General features: G+C 39.2%; 1 protein-coding gene across 2 annotated transcripts in view; it reads left to right on the forward strand.

Annotated features, from left to right (window-relative positions):
• The first annotated feature begins 161 nt into the window (after positions 1-161).
• The window catches only part of NWD2 (NACHT and WD repeat domain containing 2), a 54175-nt gene continuing 36819 nt past the window's right edge, over positions 162-17517 (forward strand). The window contains exon 1 of one of the 2 annotated variants that reach the window (XM_048303210.1): positions 162-312. In XM_048303210.1, the coding sequence (XP_048159167.1) occupies positions 162-312 (151 nt within the window). Of the gene's footprint in view, positions 313-5775; positions 5793-17517 lie in introns of those variants that run through there. The other variant, XM_048303211.1, reaches the window with a different exon arrangement.

A 17517-nucleotide genomic window follows, 5' to 3' on the forward strand; every position in this document is an offset into this window, starting at 1 on the left:
ACAGCCCCAGCCGCATCGCCGCCGCGGAGGCAGGCGGCGGCCCAGGGCAGCCCGAGGGTCCGTATGGCCGCTGCCCTTCAGCCGGTGGCGAGAGCCGCTGGCGCCGCCGCGGCGCTCCGGGGGCTGCTGTGAGCCGGCGGCTCGCCCTGCGGCGCGGCGGGATGTGGCCGGCCGGGGCGGGCGGCAGGTTGCCCTGCCCGCGGGACGCGGCGCTGCGGCGGGCGGCGTTCTCCGGCAACCTCTCTGCGCTGCCGTCTCACCTGGTGCCGAGCGGCAGGAGCGTCCGCGTCTTCATCAGCGCCAACCCCGAAGGTAACCGCGGCTGCCGCGCCCGCCCCGCAGCTCCCCCTGCCGCCCGCAGCGCCTGCGCTGCTCCCCGGCCCCGGCCGCCGCCGCTGCTCCCGGGCACCCCCACTCAGGGGCCGCGGCGTGGCCGAGACCGGCTCCTGCCCCTTTCCGCCTCGGGCCGTCAGGGCCTCTCCATCCCGCCGCCTGGCACGGTGTGGGGCGCACGGCCGGGCCGGGCCAGGGGCGGGCGGGCGGTGTGGGTCGCGGCGGCCGCGGGGGTGTGGGCCGGGCTTTACCGGGTGTGGGTGTACGACCTCCGAGAGGGGCCTGGAGGCACTGGTGTACTCCGCTCCTTAAGTTTTATGTCCGTAAATGACTCGCCTGAAAGGCACCGGGGCGCGGGGCATCCTCTCATTTCTGCGCTGTCGGAGCTGCAGGGCCCACGGGGGCTGGGGACACGAGAACGGGCTGCCTTCCAGCGAAGGGGAGGCTTTTTAGGGGAGATGTTTTGAAGAGCTCTCCTGGGGGGTCTGGTTAATAAGAGTTTCCGATTGATTTCATAGCACAATGAAAGCAGGTGTTAGCCCTCTGAGGCTGCAGCTAAGGTGATCCTTTGATCCTGGCTATACTCCGCTTCCAAGGAAGTATGCCTTGAAACCTGCAGTTTTAGCTTAATAAAGTCGGGGTCATAAAGTCGGGGTATCTGAATTAATTAGGCATCCTGCTGTTTAAAGCCTATTTTTAAAATTACCCTTTGATTCGAGGAATTTGCATACATTCAGGAGGTGTCATTCCCACTTGTAAGATAGGAGTTGCTGAAGCATATTCCCACTTGAAGCACGGAAATAATAAATTAAGCATTCACACTTATGACGTTTCTTGTCTGTAAAAAATGAGCCCGCTGTATTCACAATTAACTTTCACACCACCACCCACCACCTTCCCCCCCCAACACTTGTAATTCAACAATACTGTCACCTTTTATGCAAACATCAGAGATCTGAAAATCACGCCTGAAACGACAAAATAGTTTGAACTTTGAATTGAAAATTGTCTTGGCACAAATACTTACGGGAGTATGAGAAATAGTGCTCACAAGTGAAAAAAACTGGGCATAGTGCTGCTTTGAAGAATTCCCACTCCTCCAGCACTTCTTACTTGCTTTCGACGCAAGGAAACTCTCAGCTCTCATATTCAACATCCCTGTTTGTTTAAAAAGATGACATTCTTTAAGGAGGGCATGAAGATGCTTGCAGTTTATTGCTGCAATCTAAGCAAGGAGATATAAAAATAGTGATAATTGAAAAAAAAAAAGTCTATTTGGCTCTGAAAGAAAATTACTGTGGATTTTTAGAAGATACGTTACTCACTAGAAATGGATTTCTGCCAGCATTGCCTTGACTGGGAAGCTGCTGATGCCTCTGCATTTGATGTGAATGGCATTTAGGGTAGCTTGGTAGGTTAGCTAGATATTTGCTAAAATAGAAAACCTTAAACTTATTCTAAAAGTTGGGATTTAAAGCCATATATATCCATTTGCAGGATTTTACCCTGGAATTTTGATTTGAAAAGATCAGCTTTAAAAAAAAACCCCAACACTGAAAGAAAACAGTGCAAACATTTTAGGATTGTTTACATTATCTTTCTTTACACATGGTCACAATGATTAACACTCTTCATGTCAAATATTTTATCTGTGACATTGCTCCTGCTTTTAAAAATGATAGTGGGGGACCAAAATTTCGGAGTGGTTACAGGTTTTGTTTATGAACATTTAAGGACTCTCAATGACAAGAAACAACCATTACTATTTATTGGTGATAGCACTTCAACAACTTGATAGTTGTTGAAGTATTACTAACTGAATGTGACTTTAAAAAAGCTGTATGTGGATAAACAAGAAATTAGCCTATAATGGGGTTTAGATGTCATCTAATAAAGTACTTTGAAATAGAACTGTTGTTGGTAAAACACTTGAAAAAATTCACAGTGCAAAAATTCTGGATGAAAATGTTGAAGTATTCCTACTAAGTAAACCTTTTGGCACAATTCAAGCCCCTGACTACAATGTATATTTACATGACTAAGGCCTCTGTTGTTAATTTTCAGCATATCACTACAGTTTGTACCCATTCTCGATGCAGAGCATTCCTGAAAAGGGCAGTGAGGCCCTAAACTCACAGAGGTAGACTTGAACTGTGGTGTCAGAGAAGCATAGGGATTAATCCTGCTAGCAGTCACAAGAAAAATTTATCTACCGCTGAAAGTGTACAAACCTAAAAGAAGTTTTCTTGAATTATATTTAGTAAGTGTGTAGGGGAGCACTCTGGTAATCAGTTTTTGGTCTCTTCTTTACAAACATACTTTAGTATGACTGAAATACATTATGTTTTTATTATGCAACTAGGAAACTGGCTATTTGAAAATTTTCTTAACCAGAAGCCCCTAAAAAGAACAAGTGGAGACAGTAAGCATGGGTAATAGGAGATTGCTTCATTTTGCAGTCTTGTTTTCTAGAGGAAATTTTGTGGATAAATGAAACTGTATTTTCTCCTAGTAGTTAGCAGTATTGTCTTGCTCAAGTTGTTGATACCAATTAATCCATCTTCATATCACTGAAAATGACTGGATCTTTAGAAACATGGAAGTTGCTTTATTATTTGAATACAAATAAATCTATTTTCATATTTCAGTAGATATAAGCAATCAGCAATATTTCAAATATGCATTTAAATAGGCATTTTGGCTAAGAGAGGTTGAAGATTTTTATTGGTTTTTGGTTTTCTCGGGATATTTTCGTATTTCAAAGTGATAAGAAAAGTAAGTCATTTGCCTGATTGTAATAACTGTTCCATATAGAGATCTGTGAACTGTAACAGCAAGTCTACTTTCTCTGCTACTCAGTAGTGCCTATGTAGATGCCTGCCATTTACATGCAGTTCATGTGAAAAACAACAGGTGTAAACTCCCATATGGTTCCATTACATGGAACTGTGGTATCAGCCCTATATAGGTTCAGAACATTCCAATGATTCTTGTCACTACTTCAAATAGATTATTTGAGTTTCAAAGTTTGCTGTTTCAAGAAGTTATGTGGTGATGTAAGGAAATATTACGAGCTCTGGTTGAAACTGGTGCCTGAACTGGAGTTAGGAATTTGTCTTGAAAATGAAATCCAGTGAATTGGAACAAGCAGTCAAAACTCTGAACATTTTAAATCCTGTTGGTTCTTCTCAAAGTGGGGAAATCAGCCCTTTGCTAGTTTGACTTAAAGTCTTGTAATTTCTTTGATTAGCTAAGACATGGATAATTTTTTACTCTGAGCTCTTGGAGTTTTAGTTGTGAAGATGCCTTAGTAACTAGTAGAAACAGATGAATGCACTGACGAGGGATGTGTATAAAGCCAAATCCTACACACAGGTGGTGCCACTGCAGACAGGATGATAATACCTTTATATAGAATCTGCGTGTGTCCTGACACAGGTGGTGTTAGCCAGCCTTATCTCAAAGTGTAAACAGGATTGCACCTAGCGCTTCACATGGTATGGATTATACCTTTCCCAGCCACCATTTCAGCTACATACTACACTCTCCTCTGTGCAACACCCTTGCATGCTTCCTAAGTTCCAACACTGGATTGCTGGTACTGGATTTTGACAGTTAATAGTTTTTAGCCATTTTTAGCCTATTAATACCCTTCTGTTACACAAACAGAAACAACTTTGATGAGATCATGAACAAGCTTTAACAGCCCTGTTTAACTCCTCATGGTTTCTGTGCCTCCAGTACCCATTTTTTAAAACTGTTAAACCAACTACTAGTTTTGACATGATTAACAATCTTAACTATGAAGTCCTGTATATACATGTAGAAATAGAAAAGAAGATCTTATTCTATTAGACGATACTACTGATATTACCACCACTTTAATGATTCCATTGCACAAGCACAGTATAAAACTAACCTGTAAAGCTGGAACTTCACTGGCTTCCCCATGAATTGCCAGAGTGAGATTTCCTCGTCTTATGCTATTGAATGACTTCGAGTTTTCTTGATTTATTATTCAGTTTTTCACCTTAGTTTATTTCCATTGACATGCATCATCCAGAACATTGTATTAATTTGAAAAACACTCAATTCTAGTAAAGTACAAGTGTTCAATTGCCAAATTTACATATTTTCTTGTGATACATAAAGCAAAATTCTGACCAGCAGTTAGTTTTGCTGACTAGAGAAAGATTAAATAATGACTGCAGAAACAGGTCTTAGCAATGTTTTCATTTGGACCTATTGTTGTAGGCTTCTTTGCAGGAATTACATGTGTTTTTATCCATGTGGATGAACAAGTGAAAGAAAATAAAGTCATGTGATTTTGTAGTTTGGAACACGATGGTAGGTAACTCAAAACACATGAAGAATTATGATTGCTTTAATTACAAAGTTATTGCCATATGTGATAAGAGAAAGGCATAATCTTGCATTCTTAGCATGTTCCAGGTCTGTTATATTATTTTTACCTGAAATATTGTTTTCCTTAAGGAAAATATAATTGTTGAAGTGGAAAGTTATTCAAAAGCCAGAAGAATGCTTAATGATGGTCCGTTCTGACCAGTCACAAAATACCATATGGTGTCCCTGCTTGGATACGTTACATGAAGATCTTTTTATAAAGACAATTTTATATAATCTGAGTGGAATTTATTCCTTAGCTAAAGAAAACCACAGATGTTCGAGTGCATGAAATTGCAAAGGAGGTGTTGCGGAGATGTGGAGACAAATAACTCCAGGACTTTTTTTGTGCTAAGTGTTAGTTCTGGTTACCTAATTTTGTACCTATTTATGGTCTTGTGTGACGCACATCACTGTAGTGTTTAAGAGTCAAAAACCAAGGTACCACCTGGGGAAAAAAAAAAAAGGGGGAGTTCAGTAGTTTTAGAGATTAAGTATCTCAGAGTTTGGGGGAGAAAAATCATTCAAGTACCCAGGTTTGGTGTGAACCTTGATTTGAAATGTGTCTTATTTCAGGAAGTCCAGAGGTTAGATACCAAGCATTTATTAAGTTGGAAAGAAACCTGCCATTTTCAGTACTTCTTCTATGTGTAATTTTCTCTTTTCTCTTTTCTCTTGTGCTATGGAACAGCTCCATTGTTTTTGTGGTTGAGCAAAAAGCAAGATCTGACTCTCCTTGAGACTGTATGACCAAGTCTTATGTAGGCTTTAATTTTTTCTGCAAGGTAGAGTATCCTAGCAGATCTCAAGCAGAACCAGTACAAGATGATTTTTTGCTAAGGAGATCCTCAAGCCTGTTATTCTGTCACGCAGATAAACTCCAAAAACTATAATAATCTGATAGTCTGTATGAAAAGAACTGCTCTTTGTGGCCTCCTGTTCTTCGTGTGGGTTATCTGCTTATGCAGCCTGTGGACTGGGCTACGGATTTGCTCTAAACGTACCAAATACACAAATGGCAACATCGAGAACTTTTGTTTAATTTTCCACAAAAGGTAGGACGTGCATTTGACAACAATACTATGATCAAGAGGTATTGGGTGGGGTTTTTTTAGTAAAAGAGCAAGCAATGTAATTTGTTGGGTTTGTGGTTTCTTCTTGATGTGTAGAAGTATGCAAAATTGTCTGAAACTCAGTCGCCTTCCTGCTAAGCAACACCTGGAGTTACCAGCTTCAAATGGATTAGGTATTTACACTATCTACTTAAAATTTTTGACCACATATCCATTCTTTTATAATATTTAAAATATTAAAATTTTTTGTATTTTTTCTGTATCTATAGGTGTCTGTAGACACATATGCACACATATACATAAATTATATAAAATATTATAAACCCTGTAGAGTGGTATAAGTGGATGTGTGACACTCAAGCCACACTGTCATAGACTGTATTCAAACTTGCTGGTAGTGCTCAGTCTCCTATGAGACCTGAATATGTTCAAAGGGTATCACTCAAGGTTGTATTTCTAGCAATGATGAAGAACTGCCTGGATTTTGTTGCATGCTATTGTAAAAGTAAAAGCTTTACAGAGGAGTTTAGATTTTATCCACAAGTAAACTTGTAAACAGAGTTATATGCACCTGCAGATTGGGTTCTATGACTGCTTTTCAAAGTGTTGAAGAAATAATATTAAAACAAAGCAGAACTTACAATTTCTTTTTTTTTTTCTTTCTAACTTGGCAAATATTGCTTTATTTCTTCCGATGTATTTGCATGCTAGGCTGTGCCTCGTTCTTGGGGGCAGTGGCTTTCTTTCAGTGATGAAGAGGAACTTCTGGACCCTTCACACGGTTTCTATGTACAGTGAGGGACAATGAAACAAGTGTGCAAATTCCATGCGATATTAATATCTCAAATAATATACTAGATGACGGACAGCAGGGGTATTGAATTGGGTCCTTATTGTGAATTGCTCCCTCAGCAAGGTGTGAGATCTTTGAAATGAGAGGCATTACCAAGCAGGCAGCATCCCAGTGCCTTCCCTCATCAAGAGAGGGGTGTTTGTTTTCTGCCTGCTCAAGGGCAGTGGGAAGACCTCTCAGCTGAGCAGCAGTCTGCTGTGCAGCAAGCTGAAGAGGATTTCCAAGGCTGTGTTTCAAGGAGGCCACGTGTATTCTGTGGTGGGATTTGTGTAATCACATAAGAGCAGTGTAGTACAAAAGGTACATAACTACATAACTTGGCATCCTCTCTAAGCTTATGCAGAAAAATAATTCCTCTTAAGAAACTTACCTACATGACTGTGTGGGCATGTGTCCTCAGGTTTGTGAACACACAAGAGAAAATACTACATTAGACTTTGAGTTTTGTTTGGAAACTTTTAAAATGTATATCACATAAGCAAAACTTCAAGGAGTTACTAAACTTCTAATTCAAGATATGAGGGCAGTGCCCAAGTGGTAATTATTTTCATCTAAAACAAGTCTTTGAAATTCCTTTGAATTTAGCATCTGAAAGAGTATTTTGTGATGAGATATCCTTTCAGGCTGCAGTAATAATACGTTACTAATATCTACCTACAGTAATTTAAGGTTTTAATATATTGAGGGTGGTAGATATAAATATAATATCATAAATCATCATGTGTATGGAATACAAAGAAATCTGACAGGTTTTATTATAGGCAGTGCTGTTCAAGACAACTGCTTTATCCCTTTACTGGAATTTTAATTAAAGAAGGATAATAATAGATAGAGAACACAATTTAATCGTGATTGTGTCAGTGCTCCTCCAAAATAACTCCACTGGCTTGACACTACTCTTATTAATATAGGGTTTGTATCAGAGAGAAGTTTTTACTTACAAAATCTATAGTCAAAAGGGGAGTAGAGCTAAATCACAGGTAGCTGAAAGCAAGCAGTGTAGCAAAGTAAGTAGTAAGAAGGCCCGAGTCAGTGCGGAGTACCATGTGCATGCTGCTGTGCTGGGCAAGGAGGACACGTACCAAATGCAGGTCTTATAAGCCACCTCTTCACCATCATAATTAAATGGCTCCCTCTGTCTTTGGCCTTGTCTTAAACTTCCTCTATCACCACCTGTTATTGCCCACTGTTGGAGACAGGGCACTGTGCTGGACAGAGCAGCTACAGTCATTCTTGTGCAGAATCTGGATCTAGAGGAAAAAGTCACCTTTAGAGACTAGATTTATCAGAGTATTCAAAATACACTTCCTGCCAGAAACTGGGAAGACTAGCAAATGGCAGGACTTCCACGCTGATCTTAATCCAGAGTCATGCTGTTGTACGTATCAATCCTTGGGATTGATCAAATAGCTAAGCAGGTCAAATTTCAAACTGTCAGAGCCTGTCAGATACTCTTGTTCAGCCTGCTGTTAGCATTTCCTGGGGTGGAAGAGCTGCAGTCTTCAGTATAGTAACACTCATCTGTGGTATGATTAAACCCTTGAAAAAATTTATTAATAGAGCCCATTTCACCCTATTAGCAATTGAGTACCTTTACAGTCTCATCTAGGCTTTATAAATCTCCAGACTGAAACAGGTGTTGAGATTATTATAATGTATGTATGATATATAGCAATGTTATTTGTGAAATTCTTATTTAGTCTCTAACTAGTAATGCTCTACAAAACATTAAGATGAAAAGAGAATTAATGACTTAGAGCCCTATCTGGACAGCTTTAGTTTCAGAGTTTAAGTTAGGTTAAAAATATTAGATTAAGATTACTTTTAAATGATTGAGAACTAGTGAGTAACCATGTGTGTTAAATACCTTTAGGTGAGTTATCCATACTTACAGAGTTATGCAAATCAGCTGTTACATACAAGATAAACGAGAAGCAAATGCAGTAAGATCAGGCTTAGTAAGTTAGACCAAAGGAGCCCAATACTCCTCTCTGACCCTGGCAATTTCAGATGTATGATGAAAGAATAATGAATCACAACAGGGACAAAATGATGAAGGTTATGTCCTTGTGCTTAATAACCTGTGAGGCCCTTTGCTTCCATGAATTTGTCTAGTTGCTTTACTAATTAGTCAGTAGTCTTGGTGCTTGTAACAATCTTTCCAAATCTTGAGATAGATTATTGCCCAGTAAAATGCCTAGTCCTGCTAATTTTATTGGGAATTTTTTATGAACAAGACCATGTGTATTCAGCCAAAGAAGAGATCTCAAAAAACAGAAGTGAGAATATCTGTGGAGAAAGGATACCTAAAAGCAGATCTCCCTAAAAGAGTAACTTTATCCAAAACCGTCATTGTAATGATCCATTTTTGTCTATTTGTGTATAGAAAGAGGTTAATTGTGAAGACCTAGGTATCTGAATGTCCTTGTTCCTGTAGAGGTATTAAAATGGAGCCATACTAGGAAATAAATAAGGAAATGACAGGGTTCAACAATCTAAGGAGCCTAAGATATGAGATCTGATCCAAAGGAGTCCAGTGTGTTATGCAGGACTCTAATCTAAGAATTATTTTATTATCAAGAATTTTCCATCCCTAACTATGCCAACACGACACATCTAGAGGATCTTGCTTTACTGTCATAATTATCATAAATAATGTATGACCACTTTATAAGTGATTTTCTTGTAACTAAGGAGTTAATATTTTTATTTTTCCATACCTACTGCTGTTTAATAAAGGCCACACAAATTCTAGAAAAGGAGATCAAAAGAAAAATATTTTCTTCCTTGATAATAGTCCTGGGGGTTACATTCATAGCCTGTACTGTTCTGGCAAGACAAAGTAGTAAGTTCTGAAGAAAATTTCTATTTTTCACCCTATATTTTTGATAGTTCAGATATCAGTGAGCAGTAAGTGTTGATCTTTTTAGGAGTGGTTGCTAGAAGATACTAGGAAAATTACAGAATCATATTATTATTTGAGAATGGTCTTGTTTTACCTATATATGTATTCTATTACATTTTAAAGGGATGAAGAATTACGCAGTGCTCTTGAAACAAGTTACTGAAGCATTTCTGTTTGTGTGATCCCTAATTTGGTATATCGAAACACTAGCAAAATTTGGATCATGATTTTCTTTGAAATGCAAGTCATTTCCAACATAGGATTATAAAAAACTAAGCCATCTGTGGTGAGCAAAGTTAATGCCATTGAGTTCCATGACATGCATCTAAAGCAGGTATGTGTGCGTGTAACAGAGGTCCAAGGGACCTTAGACAGCTATTTCATTTGTCATTTTTTGTTGTGCAAATCACAGACTACAGGCTGCAAGGGACTTCTTGAGGCCTTCAGATGTGTCCTCCTGCCTGAAGCAGGAGCAAACATACCTGTGCCATTCCAGATAGATTATCTCACTCTTCATGAGCAGTCTCCAAAACAGTTAAAAAAATACAGGGGAAAGCAGACTGTACAGCACACTGCTGTGGTATGTCTTCCATAGCACTATGGTCATGCTTACAAGCAACATACAGACACCAAATAAGCTCATTAGTCAATAAAACGACCAAAAGTAAAAAGTTTCTTGAAAATTTCCTTGTTTAGAATGAGTTTCAGTAGCTTTCAGTAACTGCTGTATGTAATTATTCACAAATTTCTCAAATCCAGTTTTTGCCTCCTCATCCTTTTACCATGTTAGGAACTCGATCTGAGCATCTGTACAAAAGACAGATAATATAAATAAATAAAGTCCCATAAGGATGATTTTACCATGGATGCATATGTCCTGCAGTGGTCTGCTTGTTTCAGGTGAAGCTTTTCCGGAAATCAGGCATTTTTGAAATGTCTCTAATGTTATGGCTCATGTTACAGCTTTTGCTTTGATGGTTTATTTATGAATGGGAGGAGGAGACTCATTTACAGGATTTCTCTTATTTACATGGTGATTTGTTGGTCTGATTTGTTTAATGTCAGTCAATGAGTTAATGCTTTTCAAAAGAGAACAGAAGACATGTAGAAGACACAGTTCATCATTTATTCCTCTCTTTTTTTAGAAAACAGAGATTTAAATGCAAATAATCTCTTTATACCCTGCCTGTTTTAATTAAAAATGTTCTTTTTTACACTTTCTATAATCAACCATGTATAATATTATATAATTCTATTAAGCAATTCCATTGCTGGTATATTGTTCCAATCTTAATGCCACAGTCAGCTCCTCACAGTCATTATGTAAATTCAAAATAGTTTCAAACAAAATCTCCAGTTCCGGATTCAGTTGTCTTTAACCGTGTGTAGGTGTGGCAGATAAAAGATTATTCTTTCTCTATTCTGTGGCCAAGGGACAAATACCTTTGTAGGCACTGAGAAAGACTGATAGTGTTTGGCAGTGCAAGAAATGGAAATAAAGTCAAGTCCACCCTTTCAGCTAGATTCTACGCTGCCATTGAGAGCATAGCATCATAAAAGGTCTTTATCCTCCTTTAAAGGTAATTATAACTCATTGGGTATATTATCGGGAAAATAAGAGTGAAGAGTTGGGGAGGATGGATAAAGTAATTTGAAATTGCTAATCTGAGAAATATTCTGTAGTTCAGTCACCAATTAATTAAGTTGGTAGGCCAGTTCTGGAAGTTTTCTTTAAATACTATTTTCTGTATCATACTTGTATAAGGTATTTGTGAGAAATTAAACTTACTTGTTTCAAATACATCTGCGTCTCAAATGAAGTGACTAGAACGTGTTGAGCTTTTTCAGTTGCTAACTCCTCAAGATTGTTAAAATGCAGATTTACTGTTACCTTTACATAATGTGGTTAGCAAGCAGAAGAAATTAGTAAAACCTCGAGCAAGAAAGCAATAGCTAGGAAAATCAAGGCATCAGAAAAATATTTGACCAATAAAAACAGGTACATTATAGAATTTATTAAAAATGGCCTTTTCAACTGGATTATATAATCTTCACTAAAAATAATGCTTAGATGAATCATTAGAATTGGGAGGGTAAGGAGAACAAGATCTGATAAATCACTCTTCCTTTACATGTCAATCACTGTTTGCCTCTCAGACATTACATAATCCATCAAAACGAGCCAACTTTGTAAATTATTTGGCCATGTTCAATGAGTTTCAGTGTAGACCCTACCTGGAATTCTCACTTTTAAAAACTCCTGTACCACAGGTCCTGTAAGTGGGTGTTAATACCAAGGCTGAAATTGTCTGTCAGTATGTGAAGTAGTCCTTTAAAGAAATCAGTTGAGATTCTCCAGGCAAGCTGTAGTTGAGTTTCTGGCATCCCTCCCTCATGGAGTCCCATTGTTCTGGACTTAATGCCCTCTTGCAGCTGCTCTCCTTTGCTGGGGTTGTCATTTCATTTCTTCCTCTTTGGTAACAGTTTCTACAGCAGCCATGAGCTATTCTGACTGATCAGTGATGTTATTTAAACCTCTCCATTTAGCATCGAGAAAAAAAATCTGTTGCAAAGAAAACTCCTACTATGTATTCATGCAAGCTTACTGCACTGGCAGCAACCAGCAACTCTTATTCTTGTGTGGGTGCTTCTGCACACCCAAAAGTGTCAGGTTCGAGACTTTTTCATCTTCTGGCATAAAAGTCTTCGCATCTTTCACTTGAAGCCCATACAGTAGGCTGCATTTATCAGTCATGCTTTTCCAGTCGACCCAGCCGAGTTCACCAGTTTTGTAGACCCAAACTGTGGCTGTATTGCACCAAACTTAACGAAGAATGCAAGCTGGATTGGAACTCTGTGACCTGTGCCCCTAAAGTAGAAAATTTAGATGAGGGAAGAGCAACTTCACTCAGGAGCCAACAGTGCTTGCAGAGCTCTTCAATTGTTTTGCAGTACCGCCAGATGCAAAGTCACATAGGAGTGTTTACTGGAATTTCTTCAGAATGAGGTGTATTTAATGGTCCTGTACTAGACTGTACTGTGAAATAAGTGTGTGCTTTTATGAGACTGGCTTTCTTGTGGTTTTTTAGAGCTCTGATCTGCTTTATGCTTTCTCAAAGCCTACAAGATACTACTTCATTCTCTTCAAGAACATGGACCTGCAGTTATGAGGAAGAATGTGACATCCTTTTGCTTTATTGACTGCCACAGCCTCATTACCTTAAGTGCCTTAGTAACACACCCTGATGGTTTTCTCTTTGGTTTAGTGATGTGAGAAAAAGAAGTAGCAAAGCTACTGCAGTACACGCAACTTAATGGTTAAAAGCATTTTCCAGTGTTGTAAGCCTTTTTTGGGCTTTCTGGAAAATTCCATAATTTTTTGAAGTGTGAGTTGACACTTCTCAATGAATCAGTGGGATTTTTGCCCATAACTTTGTTACTGCACTGGCCCTTACTTCTGTTCTCCATTACTCATATTTCCACAACTCATTCAGAACTCCTCCTTTAGATTTCACAAGAAGTTTTTCTTTCACATTAATTTTGATTATAGTAGCAAATTCTTGTCCCTAACAGGCCTTGTTGTTTTCCAGTGCTTATTTTAATAACCTTTGGTGTTCTGCAGAGATAATTTTTAGACTTAATTTAGGTGTTTCTAAATGTGCTGTGTCTTCACTTTCTCCTGTCACATCATTTAATTGTATGACAATAATGGTTTGCAAATTGTCATGTTTTCTGGAGCTTTTCCTAACTTGCTTGCTTTATTAAATGAAAGAATTAGACATTTTTGAATTCTTCCACTTGTGCAGTTTGCAGAGTGCAAAAGGCTCTCCCCCTGTAGAGATTCTGCCTTCAACCTGTGGTGTCGCTGAAGCTCCTGCTGTTTGTTGGCATTTGCATGCAGACGCGTCTGCGTTTCCGTGTTTGCCACAAATCACAGTCAAGGGACACAAGGACACCTATGCACCCAAGGAGCAGTCTAGGAGCATTTGCAGGCTTGGGAAAGGATTCCAGGTCAACCTAGCTTTTCTTGTTTTGTTTAAGAACATCTACATATAAGGGTGCTGTGTTCCCAAGGGGTAATGTGAGGTTAGTTAATTAGGACACGATATGAGATAAAATTCTCCTTCAGAGTCCTCATCCATACCATCACCACTAGACTGACAAAAGAGTATGTACTGTTTATTTACTGGTTAATTTATTTATGGATTGAGAGATTTCATGCAGACTGTGGAAGTCAGTAAGGTATCAAAAGATACGGGTTTTCAATATGTGCCAAATGATAGAACTTCATTTAAAATCTGCTGAGATTAGCAGATCTTTCCATTAACTTCACCAATGTTTGGATCTGATTCCAAAATTTGTTTCATGTAAGCATGCTGCATACAGAGTAGAACTGTCAGAAACCAATATTTGTTTCAAATTGGGAAGACAATCATGTGAATAATGAAAATTTGAATCTTGACGTTTGTATATAGGAACCACTTTTCCCATCTGTTATATCAGTTTAATATTGATGTTTCCCCTAAATTCTGTATTTTAACATGGTTCTTGACTCCTCTGATAGTGAACTCTTTTTGGTTTTAATTGTTTGGATGTTACTGTTAAGCCAATAGGTGGCACTGGTTAAGCATATTAGCAGTCAAGATGCAGGGCATTCTATAAAATGACACTGAGAAGTCTGGCCATTATAATTTTTAAAACATAATTTTAAAAAATACATGTTGCATATGTTTACTTACTGTTTATGTGGTTTTTTACATTTGACATCTTACTGAACTGACAACATGGAACATTTCAGAGAAAACTATGCCTCTTTTAAAATCAGGTATTGTTTGATTTGGGGCTAAAAAAGAAGAGGTAATTGCTGCAACTATAAGTTTTAGGCTTATTATTATGCCCTACATTATGAATCCTGCCTAGTTAGGTCATTTGTTTGTTTAAATGTTCTGGTGTAGATCACAAATTTGTAGTCACATCCTGTCATTTCTTCCCACTTGAGAGACACATTTCAGAATTACTTACCATCTTAATGTTATTTTTCAATATTTATTCTGACTTTCATGACAAGCAGACATTCCTTTGGGCTGAAATGCTTTGTCCAATCTTGTAGTTATGTTTTTTTAAAAACTGAGAAGGTGGAGTCACGTAGACTTTGTGCACGTCTCGTGAGAGAGCTCCAACCACGAGATGGAGCGAGGACATGCAGCTGTGTTACATCACAGTAATGTTGCAGTGTTTTGCTAATCAGAATTTATTTGGATGGTTAGTTAGTTGTGGGGTTTAGTTGAATTAACGAATGGTCTTCAGTCTGTCCAGTTTCTCATTTGCCTTCCAGAGAGCCAGTAGAGATCTGAAGGTTGGCATTGTTGTTTGGGGAAGGGACACTGGGAATTGACCCAGAGCAGCCTGTTCCCATTCCCAGTCTACCTAATCTTGGGAAGCTTTGGATGCCTATTCTAATGATCTCTCCCCCCAGGAACTCCAAGGGAAAAAAAATGACAAGTGTCCATGGAGTTCATTTTCTAGGATGGCAAGGGTACTAGGGAACTCAAGGTTTTTTTCTACCTCTCTTACCTGCTATATGATTCAAGCTCAATTATTGCTTGCAAAATGCTCTGATTCTGAGATGAAAGGCACTATAGAAATGCAAATTACTTATTATTATGGTATTATTTTCAGAGACAAGTTTTCCATAATATTTAGGAACATGTTACCTTCTGGTATTCGAAGTTTCTAGTAGCATGGGTAATACACAATGCTGTTGTGCCTTATCAGTAAAAAGCATAGTTTAAAAGGAATAATTCAGTTGAACAGTCAAATGGGTCAAGAACATACTAGCATTAAGAGGCTTGACAGCCACTTATTACTTGGCACTGCTGCTGAGTAATTTTTAACCTTAGATAATTAAAGTGCTGAAATTCTCACTGCAGCTACTAGACAATGGTTATAAAATACCCACTTTTTTTTTAGTATTGCAATGCATTAAAAAATCCTGTGGCAACAATCTGTCCTACCCTTCTATCAAATCTAAGCACTTAAAAACTTAAGAGAAAGCAAACAGCTGGATATCTTAGTGAACATGCATTCAGGACTAGATCAGAAGTTCACTGCTCATCCAGGGCTTCCATAGTTGCACAAGAGAGTCCAACATCATGTGTTAATACATGTAACGGTGTGAAATGTGCAGGGGACTATGGCAGCAGAGAGGTGGGCTGAAAGCCGTGAGGTGAAGACCTCCAGCAAGTGTCTCTCCTGACCACTGCAAAGCACAAGAACACCAAGAGTGCAGGGGATGATAAAGAAATTGTATCTTCCGCACATACAAGGAGCTGCTCTTTCTTGGGTGACTGCCTGGAGATGAAACCTGTAGACAGCTCTGTGACCCCATATGACAGTCATTTCTGTGGTGCCTTAAACAGCTGCAAGAGCAGCTTTTCCTTTTTTTTTTTTCTTCTTTTTCTGCCTGGGTTCTTCCAGGTTCAGCTGCCTGCCGCAACTTGTTATGTCAGTCAGCAATTTTCCTGCTGGCTCTCTCAAGCTGGGTATTGCAACGTTCCTCTGTCAGTCAAAAAGTGGTAGGGCAAACACACTCCATGCTTAGGATTTTCCTCTGCTTGAGGGCCTTAGCTTGCATCATGCATGGATATGGTTACTCACAGGTTACTTTTCCATTAACAGATTGTCAACTTGAATGTGCTGCTCCTTTGATAGTGGTTGAGGGCTCACTGTCCCCACATTGGCACCTCCTTTGCAACACAGGATAGGCGAATGGGGCTGAGCAATCTCCTTGTTCAGCTGCATTGAGCCTTGACTGAGTAGAGTCGTTGTGTGACTGCTGCCCACATACATGAAAACAGCCGTTCACATCACTGTACTCAGACCAGTATACCACCAGCAAGGAGATAAACTGTTTGGTCTTAGGACTGAATAACTGCTGCTTGGGAGTGGGCAATTTCCATCAGGCTTACAAGTTAACTCTTCCTGTTCACTTGCATCGACATTTTGAAATTTTCTTCAACAGGGCTGTGTTCCGTGACTTAGATTTATCCCAGAGATTAATGTTTGGCAACTCTTTGTAAATCCGCATCATCTGTTTACTAACACAACAATGAAAAATGTACTTGCTCTATTAAAATAAGTGACTTTAATAGCAGAACAGCTTGTGTTTGAAGGTCAGACTTTGGCATGGGAGTAGTTCACACTAAGAAGCAGCACCTTGGCATATTCTAATGAAAACTGGCAGTGGTTTGACTGAGCTACAAGCCTTCAGAAATCACACTGCACACAAACAGTTGTGTTTATTGGACAGGAGAAAGGATGTAGATGGATATGTGACTAATTCAGTTCAGTCCTCAGGATTACCCTGGGGAGCATGAGAAGAAGGAGGCTGCACATTCTTAGTCAGTTCCAAGTGCAGGGGTGGGCAGGGCAGTGTGGTTGTGGAATGGCTTAGGAGGCAGCCATCTGCAAGAGATGGCTCTTGTATGGGAGATGTGCACTCAGCAAGTCACTGTCTTGTGCAAGACTTGGGGTTTGGGTTCATTTAAATAGTGGAGAAAAGTTTAGGGTTGGGGGGTTTTTTTTAAGTTTTCTTTTATGTTTTATGAGATTTAGTTTCATTCCCACAGTTTATTATGAACTATTATTTGTATTTCTGAGTTTCAGAATTAACATCAAGAGGTGTAGAAAGCTCATCTCACAACTACTGTCTCATTTTGTCTGCTAAAAGAATGTAATTTAGTTAATCCGTTCATCTGCAGCAGCAGCCTGGAAGGCAGAATTTGCCTGTGTGACATTTTTGTTGTTAGGAGCTGCCAGCTTCACAGATTTGCTGTCACTTTAAATCAAGTTAGATTATATTTAATTAAACCAGCTTATCTGCCATCCATACTAATTACCATAGCTCATCTTAACTATATACACTCCTGTTTCCTTAAATTTTCAAAGCT

Source organism: Corvus hawaiiensis, chromosome 5 (assembly GCF_020740725.1).
Source record: "Corvus hawaiiensis isolate bCorHaw1 chromosome 5, bCorHaw1.pri.cur, whole genome shotgun sequence".
In the NCBI taxonomy this organism is placed as follows: domain Eukaryota; kingdom Metazoa; phylum Chordata; class Aves; order Passeriformes; family Corvidae; genus Corvus; species Corvus hawaiiensis.